The 22,189-nt window shown below is 39.6% G+C and overlaps 3 protein-coding genes across 4 annotated transcripts in view; 1 reads left to right on the top strand and 2 right to left on the bottom strand.

Moving 5' to 3' along the window:
* Positions 1–493: 493 nt before the first annotated feature.
* pths (probable ATP-dependent RNA helicase DDX47) lies at positions 494–6,657 on the bottom strand. The gene is made up of 8 exons (XM_028180184.2): positions 6,394–6,657; positions 5,967–6,225; positions 5,073–5,239; positions 4,312–4,548; positions 2,506–2,729; positions 1,654–1,786; positions 945–1,073; positions 494–656 (listed from the first exon to the last, which is right to left on the bottom strand). The coding sequence occupies exons 1-8, from the start codon at positions 6,508–6,510 to the stop codon at positions 513–515; spliced, it is 1,410 nt and encodes a 469-aa protein (XP_028035985.2). The 5' UTR covers positions 6,511–6,657; the 3' UTR covers positions 494–512.
* Positions 6,658–7,215: 558 nt separating this feature from the next.
* Phf5a (PHD finger protein 5A) lies at positions 7,216–9,741 on the top strand. Its single transcript, XM_028180186.2, has 3 exons — positions 7,216–7,419; positions 7,494–7,684; positions 8,110–9,741. The coding sequence occupies exons 1-3, from the start codon at positions 7,368–7,370 to the stop codon at positions 8,197–8,199; spliced, it is 333 nt and encodes a 110-aa protein (XP_028035987.1). The 5' UTR covers positions 7,216–7,367; the 3' UTR covers positions 8,200–9,741.
* The window catches only part of LOC114247267 (kinesin-like protein KIF12), a 40,616-nt gene continuing 26,536 nt past the window's right edge, over positions 8,110–22,189 (bottom strand). The window contains exons 6-14 of one of the 2 annotated variants that reach the window (XM_089729269.1): positions 21,236–21,376; positions 20,303–20,444; positions 18,886–19,122; positions 17,142–17,257; positions 16,078–16,182; positions 15,027–15,138; positions 13,893–14,112; positions 12,239–12,280; positions 8,110–11,066 (exon numbers count right to left, since the gene is read on the bottom strand). In XM_089729269.1, coding sequence (XP_089585395.1) covers positions 12,259–12,280; positions 13,893–14,112; positions 15,027–15,138; positions 16,078–16,182; positions 17,142–17,257; positions 18,886–19,122; positions 20,303–20,444; positions 21,236–21,376 — 1,095 coding nt within the window. In that variant the 3' untranslated portion in view covers positions 8,110–11,066; positions 12,239–12,258. The remainder of the gene's footprint in view (positions 11,067–12,238; positions 12,281–13,892; positions 14,113–15,026; positions 15,139–16,077; positions 16,183–17,141; positions 17,258–18,885; positions 19,123–20,302; positions 20,445–21,235; positions 21,377–22,189) is intronic. The other variant, XM_028180178.2, reaches the window with a different exon arrangement.

Genomic DNA, 22,189 nt, shown 5'->3' with positions numbered 1-22,189 from the left:
TTTGAGTCGATATTTATAAATATATATATATAGAGTTGTGCCCGCGCCGTGTTTAATGGCGTCGGACGTTTTAAGCATTTCATTTTTTTTATTTATTTTTCTATTGAAAGGAATGACTGTTTACTTTGTAGAATAAACAAATAAGAAGCATTTATAAATTTTGTTTATTTTAGGAGCAATGCGGCGACGATCATGTCATGTGTAAAAAAAATTATAGTTTCAAAGTTTATATTGGTACTAACACGGAGAGCTGAGATTCTTGACCCGTAATGTTGTAAGAAATTTTCAAACCGGTTCGAAAGATTGGTTCGCGGCAGAAGTGGACATGACATGTGGTCTCCGTATCCACAATTTTTAGACGATCGTAAAGTACCGACAATCCAAACGGTCCAGTGAAGACTAAAATGTGCTTTAGCTCACATGTATAGATAGCTGACAATGAGATTCGATAAGGTTTGAAATCGTTCTACTAAAGGGAAATAAAAGATTATGATTTATTATAAAATTGTATTTCATCGTTTCCGTTTCTTGCCAGCATGTTTAGGTTTCCCCTTGATCCGTCTGCGGACTCCGACCGCATCCTCGGTGTCGTCGTCAGATTCGGCACCTCGCTTCTTACCCTTCGTACTCTTCTTGTCTTCTAGTTCTTTCATTTCCTAGTGAAATATCCAAAAATGAATCTATAGATTATGTTCTGGGTTTGAATAAATACTTCTAATTTCTTCTTTGAAATGAAAATGTAGGAACTAGCCTATCCTACATGATGCGTGAAAACTTTGACAGAAATGACTACCACTAGTGGATTTTTCAAATGCCCTCCCTTCCATACACCAGTTAAAATTATGTTCTGTTCTAATGCTAACTCTCAATGCTGCTCAAATATTACGAGTGAGTCGTCCATTCGATTTAAATATAACAAAATAGTAATTATTAGATGAACATACAATTCTAGTGAGACGTTGGGCCTCAGCGACCCTCTCCTGCAGCACCATGACCTCGCTCTCCTCCGTCTTGTATAAAGGCAGCTGTTTCCCGATCAACTGTTCAATTCGCTGGTATAACTCCACATCGTACTGAAAAATTAATGTCAAACTTTTTTTTTTTTCTATTTTGCAAGATTTTTTCACTGGGTAAGGCTTAAGTTAGCCTGCACGAAGTAGGTACGTTCAGCCCAGCAGTTGGCAATAACAGTATGAAGCAGTTATGCGTTTGAAGGTTAAGACAACCATTTTGCTATACAATTGAAATTTTGACCTTTTTTTTTATCCTACCTAGTTGTGAGCCTTGAGAGGCTATTTCAGCGTAGCCTGAACTAATAGGTGAGCTCACGGGGCTCAAACCTGACGACGTTGCTAACACGAACCCTAGCAAGAGCAGTGCTTCGCAGAATCTATCACCGGATCCGAACCGCGACCCACTGAGAAGATCCGGCGAGAAACTCAGTGGGCTGTGTCTGTGGGTTAAATCGCTCGTCGAGCCCTTCGTCGCAAGTGACTGGTTCGACGAGAACGATGACCGGTTTTTGACCTTGTGTCGAGTCAAGTTAGTGACGACATCCACATATTCATGTTTGAGCTCCCGGTAATCACTTGACACGATATGCTGTGCGTTCGTTCATCCCTACACGCAATAAAAAATAAAAAATCGCTGTACCTGCGTGACAAAAGTGATAGCTTTACCGGCCCGACCGGCGCGGGCGGTGCGGCCCACGCGGTGGATGTAGTCCTTGCTGTGCAGCGGGATGTCCAGGTTTATCACGACGTCCACATGAGGAATGTCCAGACCTCTAGAACGTAGTAAACATGTATTGTCAATAAACAAGTCTATACGCACAGAAATACGGTTTCAAGGGCGGGGCAGCCGTTGTAACTACACTGAGACCTTAGAACTGAGATCTCAAGGTGAATGGCGCAGTTATATCGTAGAAGTCTATGGGCTCCAGCAACCACTTAACGCCAGGTGGGCAGTGAGCTCGTCCACCCATCCAAGCAAAAAAAAAAGAATTTAAACGATTTAGTGATTACATGGCGGAATCATATCGAGGGGCGGAAAGCTATTTGGTTTAAGCGACATCTCGCTTAATACGCGACTTTTATCTTTGAAATTAAAGGCGCGTTTTATTTGGTATTAGTATCAACAACTTGTTTTTTTTTTATTGCCTTTGTAGGCAGACAAGCATACGGCCCACCTGATGAGTAAGTGGTCACCGTCGCTCATGGACGTCAGCAATGCCAGGAGCAGAGCCAAGCCGCTGCCTACCAAACCGCTTGGTGCGTTTTATCTGGTATTATAATAGTATCAACAACTTGATGTGTTTAATTAAACTTCAATGAAGTATAATCCATTCAAATAGCTAAAGAAGTTTTTTTGTTATGATATGTTTTCCAAAATCTTAAACTTTAAATATCTCCCCTGTAAAATTTCAAAAATGTTGCTTAAACCGAACACCTTTCACCACTCGACATGCAGATTTCAAAGAAGATATATTTCAAGCTACACACACACCTGGATGCTACGTCAGTACAGATCAACACCGATCTGGATTTGCTCTTGAATTTATTAAGGGCTGCGAGACGTTTATTCTGAGACATCTGACCATGTAGCGGTACCGCTGCCAGACCCAAGTTTCTGAGCAGTAATGCACAGCGCAGTGCACCGGCGCACGTCGAGACGAAGACGATAAACGAGTTTCCAGCCATCTCGTTGAGAATGTGAACTAGATATACATCCTGTAAAAATTTAGATCAATGATTACTTGTAGTACTAACTATACTTGAGACCTTAGAACTTTTATCTCAAGGTGGGTGGCGCATTTACGTTGTGGATGTCTATGGACCCCAGTAACCACTTAACACCAGGTGGGCTGTGAGCTCGTCCACCCATCTAAGCAATAAAAAAAAATAGTTGCTCAAATATATTATAGAAAGGATTTTATGTTTTCAATTAAAAATATTTATGACAGAAGTTTAATAGATAATCATAAAAAAACAAAGTACCTAGTAATACTTATTTTGTAAACAAATTACAAGAGAAGTAACAATTATAAATAATAATAATAAATAAATAAATAAATATTTACTAACAATCACGCTACGTTAACTGGTCCCGTGATAAGTTCGTAAAGAACTTGTGTTACAGGTACCAGATAACGGAAATAAATGTAAGATTTTTATTATACACATACATATATGTAATATACATCCATAACCCTGGAAAATACATTTATATTTATCATACAATATCTTCCCTTGGCGGGAATCGAACCCGCGACCCCCGTATGTAGTGACCCATGTCACTTACCACTACACCAGACGGCCGTTAAATAAAAGTTAATAGCCTGTGTTGAGGATTTATGGTATAATTAAAATTGCTTTTACAGTTTAACATCGCCTTTTGGATAATCACAATATTTTTTCCAGTCAGTGATCAGTTGTCCTTGACTATAAAAATTGTAATGAATTCGAAACATCAAATAAAATGTTACGGCGATAAAAAACGCGTGATAAAACTTGTAAAGTACTTTTAATTATGTGTAAGACTTGCAAAATTCAACAAGAGAAAATAGTTTATAGTACAGAGTGTATAAGAGAGAGTGTTTAATAAACTTGATAGTAAAAGTATCCATATAAAGCGTAAAATACTAATATCTGAAACTTATTATGCTAATATATGCAATCATTGCAACTATCCTCATAGAATGTTTTGCTTAGAACTAGTTTACTTTTTTTTTTCCTACCTAAGCTGGTAGCCTAGAGAGGCTATTCCAGCGTAACCGTAACTAGTAGGTGAGCTCACGGGGCTCAAGCCTGACGACGATGCTAACACGAACCCTAGCAAGAGTCGTGCTTCGCTGAATCTACCACCGGATCGAAAACGCGACCCACTGAGATCCGGCGAGAAACTCAGTGGGCTGTGTCTGAGAGTTAATTTACTCGTCGAGCCCTTCGTCGCAAGCGACGGGTTCGACGAGAACGGTGACCGGTGCTTGAAGTACCTAAAAGCACCGTTAGTAGATCGGGAGGATCTGAGATGACGTGTTTTGGGCGACGTCGACTGCTTTCCATTCTGTCCGCAGGATCGGGAATGATCTGGAATGCTAGTATACATCAAGCTGCACAAACCTTGGATAATTTGTCAAGTTGTAGAATTAAATATTAATAGTTCAACTGAGTCATACTCATAGAAATTATATCTTAAAGCGGAAACCAAGTTTGGGTAAACGGAGCTGCAAAACATCAAAGGAATGGCAGAACCGTGACAATACCACAATTTCTAAAACAAAAGAAGTCGAATTATAAGTATTATTCTTACCTTAAACTTAACAGGTATGAAGATGTAGGATTGCATAAGCTTATCAACAGTCTGGTACTTTGTAGACACCTCCACTTTCACAGGATCTTGTAATGATGCCCGTTGGAGCTTCTGCACTTTCTTCGTCATTGTTGCAGAGAAGAGATAAGTGTGGCGTTCTCTTGGTATCACACGGAGAATCTTGTCCACTTCCACTTCGAAATCCATGTTGAGAATTCTATCCGCTTCATCCATTACCTGTTTAAATGGATCTCATCAATATTAGAGCAATTTTGCTCAATGAAAAAATATATATCTATGTATCCCCTTCTTCTATAAAATCTCAGTCATAATAGTATTGAATTGCACATTCCATTACTGTTTTATTTATGATAATTTATTTTACAGCTTGTAAGCAATTCTGCTTATGTTGACTTCATTTGTACTGGTAGTAGGACCTCTTGGGTCCACACGGGTAGGTAGCACCGCCCTGCCTATTTTGAAGTGAAGCAGTAATGCGTTTCGGTTTGAAGGGTAGGGCAGCCGTTGTAACTATACTGAGATCTTAGAACTTATATCTCAAGGTGGGTGGCGCATTTACGTTGTAGATGTCTATGGGCTCCAGTAACCACTTAACACCAGGTGGGCTGTGAGCTCGTCCACCCATCTAAGCTATAAAAAAAAAATTGTTTATTTCTACTGTTTTGTATATAATTTCAGTTTAAATTAATCTCTATTGTTTTAACTTAATGGAAACTGATAAAAATATGTTAATAGCTTACTAAATATTTTAGAGGCCTTAAATTAAACCCCTTGGTATTCTCCAGGTGGTCAACCAATCTTCCGGGAGTGGCGATGATTATGTGAGGTTTCTTGGATAGCATTAGAGCTTGTGCCACCATGTCCATACCACCAACGATTACTGCACATTTTACACCTATGCTTGCACCTATAAGAGATTTTATAAATCATTCATAACTGTCAATGATACTTAGAAACATTAAACTGCAGATGTTATGCAGATTTTTATTTACTCAATCAGAATGAAATGTCCATTGTAAAGAACACCTATGTACTATCACTTATAGACTTTTTATTATACTTCCTATTATCCTTCTTCTGATTTTATAATGATAACTGGCTACCAAAACATAATTCAAATTGAAAAAATTTAGTGACACTAGAGCATTTAGTGAGCAAGAGTTCCTACTGTGCTAATTGTCAATAGTTATGCACTTTCTATTTTGATAATACAACCTTTGCATATTACAATTGAAATCTCAACTAAGTCAGCAGCCTCCATTTTCCCATCTTTATGCGCTCTAGTAATCACTTATCACTAAGTTTTTTTTTATATGATTGAAGGGTTACTGGTGACCCTGAGGGCCTTTCCAGTTTCACCAAGACAGGTTGTCGAGCAAAGGCTCAGCCAGGAGGGGTGGGATTAGGTGGGATAGGTAGGGACTAGATTAGGGATCTCAAGAGCAGCTGCTGTGCTAAAGAATCTCTATAATGAATCACTAAGTGTATAACACACTTTTGAGCAACCAATTAATGAGTTACTCAACTATGACAATAATAAACACAATCAATTCCCTCATATTTACATACATATTCTGTTATTGCTGTTTGCTCTTGATAAATGAACAAATTGTAATTTGACTTTATTATCTTACCAAGTGCTTCAAATTGTTCCGATATCTGAAATGCCAGTTCCCTTGTTGGTGTGAGTATAAGTGCAAAATATCTCTGCGGGTTCTCCAGTAGTGCTTGAAGTATGGGCAGGGCAAAGGCGCCTGTCTTACCAGAACCTGTCTCTGCAAGACCAATGATATCTTTGCCTAGTAATGCGACGGGAATAGCTTCTTTTTGAATTTTAGAGGGTTTCTTCCATTTCAATTCTTCACAAGCCTCGCAGAGTACGTCTACAACTCCCTGTGGTTAAATGCAAACATAATCTTATGTTTATAACCTCAAAGAGTTATTTTTATTCTAAGTTGAGGCAATTCAGTAATTCTAAGGCATCACTTGATATTAAAATCAATAAAATTATATTACAGTATTTACTTAGTATTACAAACACAGTTTAATGTAAAAGCTCACCAAATCCTTAAATGTTATTTTATCATCTTCAGTATCTTCGGTGACATTTTCGGTTGGAGTTTGTTCCACCTCATCCTGGTTGGTTTCGTCTCCATAGCTTTCCTTATCTGCAGTCATTTTCTCTAAATTATCATTGTTTTGTGGAATACAAAAAAGTCGCGAATATTGAAAGCATGTGTTTGAATTAAGGGTATGCTGATTTGACTGATTCCTGATTTCTGAATCTATTTACTAAGTGACGTAAGTGTCACCAAAAAAGTAAAACTGTCAAAAATATACTTGACAATTACGGCAGATCGCAAACCGGTAATTAGACTTTTTGGCGGGATCGCGAGGAGTGAAGTTGTGTTATTTATTTTATTTTGTCTATTTAGTGTTTCTTCAGGTTTAAATGTGTAATAACGGTGGTTTATTAACTGTTTAATATCTGTGACAGTGCACAGATGTGGGAAAATGAAACAAAGCCACTCGACGTAACTTCTCGGGATCCTCCAAAAAGTCCACTGAAAAAGTCTCAGTAAATGACCACCATTTTACTGAGATTATATTTCATCGCATATCATCTCATCTCATTTCATTTAATTTCATCCCAGTTGATTGTTGTCTCAAATTAATCATCTTCATTTCATTTCATATTATCGTTTTCCATAAAAATATCCCATATTATATCATCTCATCTCATTTCATTTTATGCCATGTTTCATGTATTAATAAACTTCATTTCATTTCATAGTATCATATTTTATAAAATAAAAAAATATATATAAAAGGTTAGGCTGTATGCTATGATACCTTTGCCTTTCTATTTGGAAAAATAAAACAACTACTACTACATCTATAGTGCCACTTGTCAAAATTACCGGGTCAAAATCTTTGTAGTAGTTTGTAGGTTATTCGTTAAAAAAAAAGTAAACGACAAGTTTGATAATAACAATCAAAGAACATTCGCCAGCAGACCAGACCTAACTAAAAACATGGCAAAACATCATCCAGATTTAATTTTCTGCAGGAAACAGCCCGGAGTCGGTTAGTAGTATTAAAAAATGGAAGACAACCAAGTTTAGTGTCGCTTGTTTTAATGCTATTTCGTATTTTTCCAGCTATTGGACGTTTATGTGAGAAATGTGACGGAAAATGTGTGATTTGCGATTCTTATGTGCGTCCGTGCACGTTAGTTCGTATTTGTGACGAGTGCAACTATGGCTCGTATCAGGGGCGATGTGTGATTTGCGGCGGGCCTGGAGTATCTGATGCTTATTATTGTAAAGAGTGCACGATACAGGAGAAGGATGTAAGTTTTAATTTTGTAATTTTAATCAATTAATTGCATTGAAATCGTTAATTTTTTCCTCAAATCAAAAAACATCTTTATATTTTGATAGTTTTAAAACTCACAAGAAACAAGTCAAGTGTATGACCTGATAACGATTGTTTGCGTCCTCAATGTCATGTACATTAAGCCAAGCCTAATAAAATGCATAGCCCTAAGGATTGTGGCATTGGGCAGGACACATTGCTCGTAAAACAGATGGCCGTCCCACAAGATAGACCGATGACCTATTGAGGTTCGCCGGGATCTGCTGTATGCAGGCAGCGCAGGACCGGTCTTTGTGGCGAGGCTTGGGGGAGGCCTATGTCCAGCAATGGACGTCTGTGCGCTGATAACTATAATAATAATAATAGTACATATGCTAATAAAATTGTTATTTTTCACAGAGAGATGGCTGTCCAAAGATTGTCAATTTGGGAAGCTCTAAAACAGATCTGTTCTACGAGAGAAAGAAATATGGGTTTAGGAGACACTAGCATTAGGTTTCTTTTTAGTTTTTAAATATTAATTTCTGCAAAGTTTCTGTTATTTAAAATAATAAAAAGTCTCTTTTACCTTAGCTTTTTCTCAACTAAAGTTTGATTGAAATACAAGTTTGTTTTTATCAACTACTTTGTTGTTGACTTTTTAAAGCCAACGGCTATTATGATCAAGTATGGTTTTCAATGTCTTAAGAGTTGCAGCTCGGGTCCAAGAGAAATTCACATATATTTTTTTTGAAAATTTAAATTCATTCATTTATACAATTGGATTTTTGTTATCGATGATATCTTTGTATTTTTACAATTTTTTTTATCCTTTGTTTATTCAATGCAGATTAGTTTTCATTTTCCAACTAAAAAGAAAATACTTGAGAAATTCATTTAGTTTTTGCATTTTAAATTATTAAGATGCATTCAATTTTTTTTGAGTTTTGGTCTAAATTGTCGATAAATATATTTTTGAGTACCATGTGTTCTGTAAAACTACAGACAATATGTTAGCAATATTCATGTACGTAATGAGAGTGATTGTACTGTGTGAATGTTGTCCGTCATATTCTGAAAACTATGTTTGAATTGTGTACTTACATTAAGACATTATGCAATTATAAATAAATGCATTGGTATTACACATTTAATGGCCCTACGCTAACATTGTCTCCTTCGTCATGGGTTTTGGAAACAACCAAACATAACCAAGTAATTTTTAATCAAAGATCTTTTGACTATCCTGGAATTACATATACCTGGACCATATTGTATCTTTATATATATTGCTTCTGTGCGTGTGTGTGTCACCGAACTCTTAAACGGCTGGGCTGATTTGAATGATTGTTTTTGTATGCATTTGGGTGGCACCCTGGATGGTTTAGATTCACAAATCAACCCAGCAGAGGGCGCTGCAGTCGGTATCTAGGTTATTTATTTTTCCTAGAAATAATTTATATGGCAAAACATTTGCCAGCTAGTAGTTTTATATAGTATTAGTCAGTAACACTATATAATTACACAATGAATTAGGTGGTCAAGCAAATATTTTAAAGTTATGGTATTGAATGAGAAAACTATTATATCGAGGGGTGAAGGGGTTTGGTTTAACTATTTGGTTTAAGCGACATTTTTGCAACTACAGGAGAGCCATTTAAACTAAAGTAACATTTGGAAAAAATATAATAACAAAAAACTTCTTCAACTATTTGAATGGGGTAAACTTAATTGAATTTAAATTATAAACATCGAATTGTTGGTACTAATACTAAATTAAATGAACCTTTAATTACGAAAATTAATGTCGGTTAAACCAAATAGTTTTCATTTTCACCCCTCTCTCTATATACTGTAAAAACTGAGACTTAGAACTCATACCTCAAGGTGGGTGGTGGCACTTGCGTTGTAAATGTCTGTGGGCTCTGGTAACCACTCAACACCAGGTGCGCCGTGAGCTCGTCCACCCATCGAAGCAAAAAAAAAATGTCTGAAAAGACTGGGTTATAAATATAAAAGCTTTTTCAAATAAAAAAGACTTTGAAATCTAAACTGGTTTTTATTTCACTCAAACGTAAATCTAAGCCACCAAATACAAAAATAAAACTTAGACATTTTTTGTTAAATTCAAAGCTTTATTTGAAACGAACCAAAACAGATATGGCGTACTGTTTTAAAAATATAAACATTGTTTTACAGACACCATATTACATAGATATTAATCTATACTAATATTATAAAGAGGAAAGATTTGTTTGTTTGTTTGTTTCGAATAGGCTCCGAAACTACTGGACCGATTTGAAAAAATATTTTTGAATTTGAAGCCGACATTGTCGCTGATGAACATAAGCTACTTTTTTTTCATTTTTTATTATTTTTTTTTTTTGGTTTCATGTGTGTTTTAATGTTTCCGAAGCGAAGCGAGGGCGGGTCGCTAGTATACAATAAAGATGAAAAGTAATAATTCATCTCTTCTAATTTCAATGCCATCTCATATTAGAAACATCAATAGAGAAAGTGCTACTGGTCAGATTAATCAAAATAGCCCTAAACAGAACAAACACAACCTCGTCTGTGTTATTTGGAGCCAAATTAAAAGAGAAGATCCCTGTGAGCTTAGTGCAAGTTTTTTAACGTTTTCGACAGCGTAAAAGTTAACGGCAAGTAAGCGGCAAACGTAGGCAAACGTTCCAACTCCATACAAATTTGAGTTAACTTTTACGCTGTCGAGAACGTTAAAAAAAACTAGCACTAAACACACTCGAAACGCACTGTCTACGAAATTCTATTCAAATGCCTTTTGTAGTTTTGCGTATAATAGCAGGATAGGTTAATCTTGAATATTTTGCACAGGTAGTGTATGAATAATGGTTTTAATGAAATTAAGTTCATTTTTAGATTATTATTTTATAGATGTTTGATTGTTCAATTACAACAGTTCAGCAAAACAAGCTTATATAACATAAGTACATACTTCTAATGGCAATCACTTTATGTGAAACAGATTTTTCACCAACCGACAGATATTTGAAAAACAGGGATTGTAGGTTTGACAAATTAATATGTATTTAACAACATTGAATTTATTTAATACGTTCATTATCTAAATGTAAGGGTTTTGATTAATTCCAAAACTATCATGGTCCCCGCACGGAGATTTCGGATGTGTAAGACAGATAGATTACCCAAAAAGAGTAAAATACTTCTTCGTATTTGAAAACATTTTTTCCAACGCAACACCGTGCGCGTCTGGGAGCACTTAGCTGCCTCTGCTGGCAACACTGTTGGCTGAGGAAGTCGCCGGGTTCGTCCAGATGTTTGTCTCAGAACTGGAGTACGTCGTTCTTGCTGGTATAATCGGAGAACGAACGCACACTCTGAAAATAAAGTAAATATTTATTTTTTTAGGTACATATTTCAAATGAAAGACAGACATAACGGAGAGTTAAGAGCTGCCAGTCGCCCTTACCCCGTACATTTTGCGATAAATATTTTTTAATTACCTACGTAAATATTAGCATGCACAGGCAAACGGTTTCATGGTTGAAGTGACTGGACTTATTGACGTTTTTTTTTAGGATTGAAGGATTACTAGTGGCCCGGAGGCCTTTCCAGTTTCACCAGGACAGGTGGGCGAGCACAGCCTCAGCCAGAAGGGGCGGGATTTGCTAACAGCTGCCCGAGCGCCTCCGAAGGAGACCTAACAGCTCAAAAGCAGCTGCTACGCGAATGAATCTACTACCGGATAGGAATCGCGACCCGCTGAGAAGGTCCGGCGAGAAACTCAGCGAGCTGATTCATGGGTTAGATTGCACGTCGAACTCTTTATCGAGTTCGACGAGTACGGCTACCGGGGTCCCTAAGCCTGCTCCTAGTGAAGGCGTCTAATGCAAAGGTTATTAGATTTGATGGATCCGTAAGGACGTGTCTAGGGCGTCGACGGTGACTGGCTCCTGCGTGATCAGGATTCGGGGAGTAGTCAGCGGCAGCAACGATAAGGCGACTATCATGATGCATAGCCTTATCAAAGTACCGTTCCGACGCTGACTTCATGTATTTCTGGATTGATTCGAGGCCCAGGTCGTCGTGTAGGTCAACGTTCCTCACGAACCACTTAGCTCCGACGGCTAACCTGCAAAAGTGGGATTGTAGAGATTGGAGGGTGTCTATGTGTGTGCGGGCCGCGTGACCGAACACCACACTCGCGTAAGTCATGACGGGACTTATTGACGTATTAAGTGTCAAAACGTGAACACAGATCACTTTAAGACACGAGGTAGCCTTTGCGTTTAAGAACATCAACTTAAAACCAACCTCACTTGCGCTCTTCGACAAAAAAAAAGTATTTCTTAGATAATTCGATCAAAAACACACACGTGAGTTTTAGTGCTCTTTGTTAATTAAATATTTAAAGCTAGTTTAACATAATAGCCGTAAATTTGTTTGTTAATTTTCATGCTGCCATTTATATTTCATTTTATTCACAATCTATTTATTAGCGATCGTTTATGTCGTGATGTGTGCATGCATTTTAAAGCTAATAACTGACCTCTCCCTTTCACCCGGATATCAGCTTGTTCCGAATATAGTCCTAAGGAAACCGTAGACATTATTAACGTCATTTTTATATCATTGTTTCGTTTAATTACTTATTCAAGGGCTTGTCCTAGCGTTTCACTTGGTGTTGAGCGAATAGATATAACGTGAATGTTGCCATGCACCTTGAGACGTGAGGTTCCAAGCCCCAACTCTCTTGTATATGAGCTGTACAATCTTTAAAGCCCAAACCCAGGATTGGTCGCGGTAAGTCTGCAGCAGTAGATAGGGACGGTGCTGGCCTGCCAGTATTATGGGTCTGTGTGCTTAGTGCGAGTTTTTTTAACGTTTTCGATAGCGTAAAAGGTAACTCAAACTTGTTTGGAGTTGGAACAGCGCCCCTAGCGGCAAACGTAGGCAAACGTCCCAGCTCCATACAAATTTTAGTTAGCTTTTACGCTATCGAGAACGTTAAAAAACTCCCACTAAGTAAACTGAACTCTTCTTTAACCTATTTTTATAATGGCCATACTCCGCGTTGAAGGCGTTCCCCAGTCAATTATGCAAGGGATACAATAATATAATTATATGCGTGCCGTCTTTTCCTATCTCCTAGTATTTTTATTCGATAATGGTGTTAATGGATTAATAGGAAAAGTCTGGAGTCTGGATTTAGCGGTTGAAGTTTCGATTTCAATACGAACGAACGTACAATTACAGTAAAATGGTTGGAAGTATCAACGAAGTTAGATCTTCAATGGAGCGAGTGAAATTGCATTAGATCTTCAATGGAGCGAGTGAAATTGCATTTTAAATCGATGTTGCTCCGAACTAGTGTAAATAGTTCTTGAAAATGTCATCAGTGCGATTCAGGCATCTCTCAAATATGTTCTGATCTATAACTACCGCTACAGCTGATTGAGTAAATTTATGTAGATATGTACCTAAGGAATTCGAAGCGCGCTGTTAATTTATATAAAAATCATAAACCAATCCAAAATTGAAATCACCAAGAATATTTTTACGTACTTGTCCGTTAACAAAACAAAGGATGGACATAATAATTCGTGACGTCATCACGTCACCCCGCTGTCGTGCACCCAAGTGCAAGGGAGATAGCAACATGTCCCCACTCTTTCATATTTAAATCATACGTCGCTATGTGTTCTTTGTTATTTCATAATGCGAACAAAAACTTGTGCTTACACAGTGGCGAATTAGGTGATAAGCTAACCATAGAATGCATACTAAAACAAAACGAATACCCACATGTGACGTCAGCCGATATGATTGATGTTAGAGTTATACGGTTACAATCAATCGATTTCATATTGAATTCATTATTTTTTCTCAAAACTACTCTATTTTGATATCGGTGTCCGCTTGTCTAATGTATTTCGACACTAAGAATAGATTCTTCATGGATGAAACACTGAGCTGTGTGCTTAGTGCGAGTTTTTTAACGTTCTCGATAGCGTGAAAGTTAGCTCATATTTGTATATGGAATGGGATCGTTTGCGTACGTTTGCCGCTAGGGGCGCTGTTCCAACTGCATACAAAATTGGGTTAACTTTTACGCTATCGAGAACGTTAAGAAACTCGCAATAGGCACACTGAACTGGACACTCATTACGAAAGCGATGAAAGTCCTTGTCAACGGCACTCACGTGTTGACGTCCTCCAGCTTCTTCAGCAGCCTCTCGTTCTCCCTGCTCAGGATCTCCTGGTCCCTGAGCAGCTGGTCTCTGACGCCGAACAGCTCGGAATTCTCCGTCCTCAACGCAGTGTTCTCCTCCATATGAAGCTGCACCAGATCTACCAGCTCGGCTTGAGGCAGCTTGTACAGTTTATTCGGCTCTATATCGCTTGGTGTTCTGTTTCTGTGACCTGGAAATGGGTCGGATGGGTGGACGAGCTCACAGCTCGCCTGGTATTGCAATGGTAATACGAATCTACGGAAATCACTGTGAATGTCGCCACCTACCTTGGACTTTAGGTCTAAGTATCAGATAGTACAAAGGCTTACCATCAAGCGGGTCGTCTGTTTTAAAGGCAGTAAACGAACTACTGAAATTTGAAGGTTTCATTTTGAGGACGACCTTCGCGAGGTCAGGTCTATGTGGATCACACCAGAATAAAGAGATTCAAAATGCCTTTCCAGTTTCAACAGGACAGGTAGGCAAGCATGGGCTCATCCGTGAAATGTTCACGATTGACTTCCACGGTGAAGGAATAGAATCGTGTAATAAAAATCAAACCCGCAAAATTATAATTTGCGTAATTACTGATGGTAGGACCTCTTGTGAGTCCGCGCGGGTTGGTACCACCGCCCTGCCTATTTCTGCGGTGAAGCAGTAATGCGTTTCGGTTTGAAGGGTGGGGTAGCCGTTGTAACTATACTTGAGATCTTAGAACTTGTATCTCAAGGTGGGTGGCGCATTTACGTCTTAGATGTCTATGGGCTCCAGTAACCACTTAACGCTAGGTGGGCTGTGAGCTCGTCCACCAACCTGAGCAATAAAAAAAAGAGGGATTTCCTAATAGTTGCTTGAGCGCATCCAAAGGTCACCAATAAGCTGCTTTCTGAATGCATCTACTACTGGGACGGAATCGTGATCCGCTGAGAAGATCCGGCGAGAAAGTCAGCGGGCTGATATATAGGTTAAGTTGCACGTCAAACTCTTCGACGACTTCGACGAGTACGAAAACCTTCCCCTAGTGTTAGAGTTGCAGGCGTCTAGTACTTGTGTTAGCGGGTCGGGTGGGTCCGTAAGAACGTGTCGATAATACGTATAGCTCACTGTAAGTATAGCTGTCGGTCTGTACGTGTAGCGCTGTCTTCAGATGCGCATTCTCAGCTTGCAGCGCCTCCACTTCTCGTTTCAAACTCAATATTAATGCGTCACGAGCATCCTGCACATCACGGGATAGGTTTGTTTATTTTATTGCCGTTGTAAGAAGACAAGCATACGGCCTGCCTAATGGTGAATGGGCATAATCACTCGTGGATAGTACTAGGGACTACACAGAAAAGCCTGCTGTTCAAATGGGTGTATCTATACTAATATACCTAAAATCTACAGTGGTTTTTATGGATGTTCCGTTATAACTACTGAACCATGCATCCGATTGACTTGAAACTTGGTATCTGTAGAAAATACATGTACTTAATGGAGAGGCTAATATTTATATGAGTGTTGGACTCCTACACCAGTTGCGGGGGCGTTAATGATGAGGATCTTTGTGGGGGTGAGAAATAATAATGTTAATTTTAAATGGCCAGTCTGTTATATAATTAATTAAAGCCTCATGAGGCCACGAATTGAGGATTATCCACGTAAGGAGAACGTCATATGATTAAAGTAACTTCATAATCATTACTTGAGATCATCATAATTATACTGGTGGTGCATAGTATTGAGGAACCGCACAGGTAGGCACTACGATCCTTCGTATTTCTACCAGTACCAGTTATGCGTTTCGGTTTGAAGGCAACGATACAGAAGTATCGAGATATTTGTAATCGAGAAGTTGAAAAACTCCCACTAAGCACACAGCACTAGTTGCTGTATATTATTTTTATTTGTTTATTGCTTAGATGTGTGGACGAGATCACAGCCCACCTGGTCTTAAGTGGTCACTGGAGCCCATAGACATCTACAACGTAAATGCGCCACCCACCTTGAAAAATAAGTTCTAAGGTCTCAAGTAAAGTTACAACGGTTGTCCCACCCTTCAAACCGAAACGCATTGCTGCTTCACGGCAGAAATAGGCAGGGTGGTGGTACCTACCCGCGCGGTCTCACAAAAGGTCCTACCTAAAGGTAAAAGTCGTTATCCCTACTTACTTACCATTTTGACGATGGGCTTAGATTTGATCTTCTTGGCTCGGGCGGCGTAACGCAGCGTGTTAATCGTCTCGTTCAAGTTTGACCGCGTCGGTGCAATGCACGCTATCTGTCATATGCCATTTCGAAACATTCATTAGACTATAACCGTTACAACCACATAGACGTCCCTAAAGAATACACCGGAGAGACGTATCGCCATATATAAAACCGGAGACATATATAGAAGTGGCTTATTCCAAAAATTCTTGTTTTTTTTTGTAAACACCAAAAATGTAATTTAAGAATTGTAGTTTTTAATACATTAAGCCTTAATGCCTTAATACCTTAAAGATTAAGGTAAGGCAAGGATTTAAAAAAGACGGAAAATGTATTTGGTCCTTTTTAAACTAAAATCTAAATTTCATGTTTGATTTTAAAAATAATATTTTAATAACAAATAGAATACATGTTTTTATAAGTCCTTCAAAGTATGAAACACATTTTCTTTAAATTCATAATTAACCCACTTCAATTCTAAAGGTCCGATATGTACAGTACCCGGCGATAAATGACGCACATCGAACTTTAGTAAGAGACAATCGGCTGTCGGCTTCGTAGAGCGTTATCTCTGTCGCACGCTACCGACGTGACGTTTGTAAGTCGTTAACAACGACTCGTTGTTTTAGTGCGGCTGCGTGTGGTTGGCATGCATAGACCTTTAGGTTTCATACTTCAGTGGTGGTGGGACTTTTCTTTTAATTAGCATGTCAAGAAATGTCAATGTCATGTTTTTCAAATTTGAAACATATACTTGTTAGAAATAGGATGACTTGTGTCCTGGGCATTGAAAATATCCGCGAGAGATGATAACTTATTATTAATTTTATTTTATTGCCATGTCTAGGTAGTCAAGCATATGGCCCAACTCATTGTGAGCGCCTATCGTCGCTCATGGCCATCAGCAATGCCAAGAGAACCAACCCAATGCAAACCAACTTAGGTATAAGTGATACAAAGATATGACAGTTTCATAACAAATGTACAAACATTTATTTGAAATAATAATAAACAAATCATTTTGCTCACCATTAACGTAACCCCATTGCCGGCTAAGCTGTCAGCCAACAGCTTGGTCAGCTTACTATCCCTGTATGGTATATGACCTCTTTTTTTGCCATCACTCAGTTGCGCTATGCAATAACCTAAAACAAACTTGTTTATTTAGTTGAAAACCCAAGCCCGATTTCTCGTTAATGTACCAGAGGAGTAAGTGTTGACTTGACGGCTGATTGAAGAGAATGAAATAGAAAAAATCACTGTGCCTACCCAACCTAGTGGGATAAGGTGGAGACAAAGAAAAAGAAGAACCACATTTTATACGTTTCGATTGTGAGTTCCTTGACAAGTATTGACTATCATGTCATAAGCATCAGCGATCACAGTTCCATCTACTTCTCTTGCAAAGTTGTTACTTGCACTGTATCACTGGCATACTGGATCTGAAGATCAAGTCGAGGCTTTGAGGTATCTCGTATCTCAAGCTGTCTTTGAGGTTTCGAGTGGGTTCTTTGGTTGGTTGGTGGCGTCGCGCAATATTATGAACAAAAGGTCAGATGCCAGGGCATTGCTATTACTTTTCAAAGTGACACGTGTTATTGCCTCACGTGAGAAATAGGTAAGGCGGTGCTACCCACCGGAATCACAATACCTTTTTTTTTCTTTTTTTTTTTTTTTTTTTCCTACCTAAGCTGATAGCCTTGAGAGGCTATGTCAGCGTAACCCTAACTTTAGTAGGTGAGCTCACGGGGCTCAAACCTGACGATGTTGCTAACACGAACCCTAGCAAGAGTCGTGCTTCGCAGAATCTACCACCGGATCGGAAACGCGACCCACTGAGAAGATCCGGCGAGAAACTCAGTGGGCTGTGTCTGAGAGTTAATTTACTCGTCGAGCCCTTCGTCGCAAGCGACGGGTTCGACGAGAACGGTGACCGGTGCTTGAAGTACCTAAAAGCACCGTTAGTGGATCGGGAGGATCCGAGATGACGTGTTTTGGGCGACGTCGACTGCTTTCCATTCTGTCCGCAGGATCGGGAATGTAGTTACCGGCGGCCACGATGAGAGGGTTCTCATGTCGTGCCGCTTTATCGAAGTGGTCACAATACCGACCACCAGTAATAACGTATTGTTTGTACCAAAATTAGTTATGGTAACCGAACCGATTGATTCAGTAGTTAGCGCCCTCAACTACTGGACATAGGGCCGTGAGTTCATTTTACAAAACATTGTCGTGACGAACAGGTTTGTTTTCTCTTTGTCTGGGTGTTAAATATTTTAAAATGTGCGTAATTAATAGTAGGTATATAATATATACATAGCTATCTATTTCTTATGACGGCTCCGATAACAGTCTGAGGTTTGTTCTCCATTAGTAAAGGTGAAGCTAGCACAACCCCTCGAGGTTAGTAGCAGTAGATAGGCAAAAAAAGCACAAGAAGAGCTCTATATAAAAAGTGCAACGAGCACGATCAGAGTCTCATGACTTAGGTACAGCGAAAGTAGCGTTCCTTTTTTTTCACTACCCATGCTGGTAACCTAGGGAGTTTTTCCAGCGTAATCGGGCTAGTGGTAAAGCTCATGGGGCTCTAACCTAATGATGTTGCTAATAATTGCCCTAGCAAGAGCAGTGCTTCGCAGAATCTACCACCGGGTCGGAAACGCGACCCACTGAGAAGATCGGAAACTCAACGGGCAAAGGTAGCGCTCCGCGTCGAGGGCATATTACCAGCTATACCACCACAGTACTAACAATGTATGTTAAAGCTACTCACCTAACACCATGAGACTCCTATTAATATTATTGGCCTCTTCCAAAGTCTTTCCGGTACTGTGAGTGCGTTTCGTCATTTCGCTGCCGGCCAGATCGACGAAGTTGATCTTGCCGTGTGTGGAGCAGGTGACGTCACCGTCTGTTCTGAGATCCCTTCGAACGCGCACGCACAACAGCGTGTGCGACCGCGATGAGTTAGCGTTCATTGCGTGCGAGCCGACGGCGCGGTTCCTCATACCTATTGACACGTGTTCAATTCGGTGAGCCAGATTTTTTTCCTACCTATTCGCTAGTAGCCTAGGGGCTATTCCAGTTACGCTATGTCTAGTAGGTAAATTCACGGGGCTCAACCTGAGAGTTTATGCTTATAATGAACGTAGCAAGAGCAGTGCTTCGCAGAATCTACAATCGGATCGGAATCGCAATCCTACAATTTATATGCTAAAACAACTACGTCTATTTGCATTAGACGAGCTGACGTTATACCCGAGGTGCAATGGGTTGGAGCCCCATAGATTTCGCTTAGTGAATGCCGCCACTTCATTCGAGATATGAGGTTTTGGAGAGATATACGACAAAAGGAAGATCTTCCACCGAGCGGGTGATGTTTGCTCGGTAGACCGACGGTCCAGATGTTGTTGTTCGGAACTTGTATATATGCGCTTTATCTTGAAAATGTCGTAAGCGAGATTCAGGCATCTGTCAATTATCTTGCGTTGTATGATGGCTACCCGCCACAAGGTACTATATAACGACTGTTCTAATAATTTCAAATTTGAACGATTGCCTACTGCAGCAGATGATCTGTCTGCGCTCAGAGCGTCTTATGCTATAAGCCTCTATTACACTGTTATGTGTTTCACCGTAGTCTCGTTCTCATTAATCCACATTACACTTCTTGTGACATTTATTAATTTTATGTTTATATAACGATTCTTTTTCGGTGTTAGCAAATTCCCTCAATTTGACCCCTGCGAGCTCACCGACCAAGCGTGCGTAGGCTACCAGCGATTAGATAGAGATACCCTGCCTATTTCTGCCATGAAGCAGTAATGCGTTTCGGTTTGAAAGGTGGGGCAGCCGTTGTAACTATACTGAGACCTTAGAACTTATATCTCAAGGTGGGTGGCGCATTTACGTTATAGATGTCTATGGGCTCCAGTAACCACTTAACACCAGGTGGGCTGTGAGCTCGTCCACCCGTCTAAGCAATAAATAAAAAAAGATTAAAAATCTACTTGTTGCCTTTATTGTTTTGCTTTTTTCATTTTTCATTACCCTCTTCCTCGAGTTGTGCTCCTCGTGTCTGTGGATCGTGACCACCTCCATCCACGACCGTCGTCTTTACGGTGCTGTGCCTCTCATCTTCGACTACTCGGTTATCGGTGTGCAATAAAGCTTACTCTATTTAGTATTACCTTCCTCTAGAACAGCGAACAAGTCGTCAAGCTCCTCGCAATCAACAGTGAACTGGTTTTCGACGTAGAAGCTCCTGCTTTCCTTCGACCATCGCACTTGTAATGGTTTCCTAGCAGTGCCTGGGTTTAGCAGGTCGATGACCTGGAATTTTACCAAAGTTTATGGCTTAGTGATACTGCTAAGGGCCCTAGAAACAATGGGACGTAAATGCATAATTGCGAATGTTTTAAATGTCCACTAGATGATGACGGAGCTTTGCTCGATTTTTTTTTTTATTTAAAGCGGTTAGTTGCCCTCAATTTTCCTCAATTCGCCAATAGATGTCGGGAAGAGTTGATTATTGAATACACGAATAAAACAACATTTTCTGAAAATAAATCGTAGCTAGATCGATTTATCACCCCCGAAATCCCCTGTATACAAAATTTTATGAAATTCGTTGGAGCCGTTTCCGAGATTCTGATTATATATATACAAGAATTGATCGTTTAAAGGTATAAAATATATATTTATGATTAGTGATTTTGGTGCTCCGAAATGTTCCAGCCTGGTAAAATCAGAATTATAATGTGGTTTGAAATTGTTTTTAAATGATTCGCTTGTAGCGAATAGCTATCAATAGAGGCAAGGCTTTTACCAGATGCCTGAATTTCCCTAACGATATTTTCAAGATAAATTCCGAAAAATAACAAATCGGATCGTCGTTCCACCGAGCAACTTCAAACGTACCGTAGAAGATATTCCCGCTCCGCTTGCATTGATCTTAGCGTGATGTTATATAGCCTATAGCCTTCCTCGATAAATGCGTTATCTAACGCTGAAAGAATTTTTCAAATCGGACCAGTAGTAGTTCCTGAGATTAGCGCGTTCAAACAAACAAACTCTTCAGCTTTATAATATTAGTATATAGATAATTTTCTCGTTTCATTTACCTTTTCATTATAGATTTCCAGGAAAGATGCTTTTAATACGAAGTGGCATTCCGGTCGGTTACGTAGCAATCGGAACAGATAGACGAACGAGCGGACGACTAAGCCGTGACCTTCGCAGTACGGCCCGGCTCCCTTCTCCATCTGTAGGGCATATAATCTGGTGGTAGGACCTCTTGTGAGTCCGCGCGGGTGGGTACCACCACCCTGCCTTTATCTGCCGTGAAGCAGTAATGCGTTTCGGTTTGAAGGGTGGGGCAGCTGTTGTAACTATGCTTGAGACCTTAGAACTTATATCTCAAGATGGGTGGCGCATTTACGTTGTAGATGTTTGGGCTGCAGTAACCACTTAAAACCAGGTGGGCTGTGAGATCGTCCACCCAACTAAGCAATAAAAAAAAACATGAGCATACAGAGAACTATAGTAATCTAAATATCGCGCATTAAGTTTCCTAACTCTACAAATGCTGGTCCCAAGCCCGGATGAGAAAAGAGGAGTTAGACCTTTCCGTAAAACAGTCAACGCCGAACGTCTGGCGGCGGTCAATTAGCCGGACCCAAAAGGCTTCAGCGGCTACGAAGAACTAAATCTCTTCCAAAAGCACTGCCGTGGAAGGACGCGTGAACCCACCGTGTGTATTTTCCCAAGAAAGCCTCATGAAGCCACGACCCTCAGCATTGAGGATTATCGACGCAAGGAGGAGGAGGAAGTTCCGTAAAGTGTCGGTCTTTCATTCGGCCATATAGGAAGATTTAGTCTCGGCTGGTGGCTGGTATAGAATATCGGTATTTATAGAAAAACGATCGTTTTTTCCCCCTTGCACGCAGATGAGCATGTAGCCCACCTGATGTGGATCAATTGTCATCGTAGCTCATGGTCGGAATCGCGACTCATTAAAATGACACTTCAAGGGGCGAAGGGGAACATTCTCTTAAATATATAACCAGTGGCGTATT

The sequence above is a fragment of the Bombyx mandarina genome, chromosome 08 (assembly GCF_030267445.1).
Source record: "Bombyx mandarina strain Sakado chromosome 08, ASM3026744v2".
In the NCBI taxonomy this organism is placed as follows: Eukaryota; Metazoa; Arthropoda; class Insecta; order Lepidoptera; family Bombycidae; genus Bombyx; species Bombyx mandarina.
The sequence above is the reverse complement of the archived record's forward strand: the minus strand, read 5'-3'. Positions and strand labels throughout refer to the sequence as shown.

Excerpts from the sequence above, each read along its gene's own strand:
- pths (XM_028180184.2), bottom strand. The coding sequence starts at position 6,510 with ATGACTGCAGATAAGGAAAGCTATGGAGACGAAACCAACCAGGATGAG. Across the intron at positions 6,226-6,393 it reads AAATAACATTTAAGGATTTG|GGAGTTGTAGACGTACTCTG; the intron begins GTGAGCTTTTAC and ends ATTTAACCACAG. Across the intron at positions 4,549-5,072 it reads TAAGGCCTCTAAAATATTTA|GTAATGGATGAAGCGGATAG; the intron begins GTAAGCTATTAA and ends CCATTTAAACAG.
- Phf5a (XM_028180186.2), top strand. The coding sequence starts at position 7,368 with ATGGCAAAACATCATCCAGATTTAATTTTCTGCAGGAAACAGCCCGGA. Across the intron at positions 7,420-7,493 it reads CAGGAAACAGCCCGGAGTCG|CTATTGGACGTTTATGTGAG; the intron begins GTTAGTAGTATT and ends GTATTTTTCCAG. Across the intron at positions 7,685-8,109 it reads GCACGATACAGGAGAAGGAT|AGAGATGGCTGTCCAAAGAT; the intron begins GTAAGTTTTAAT and ends TATTTTTCACAG.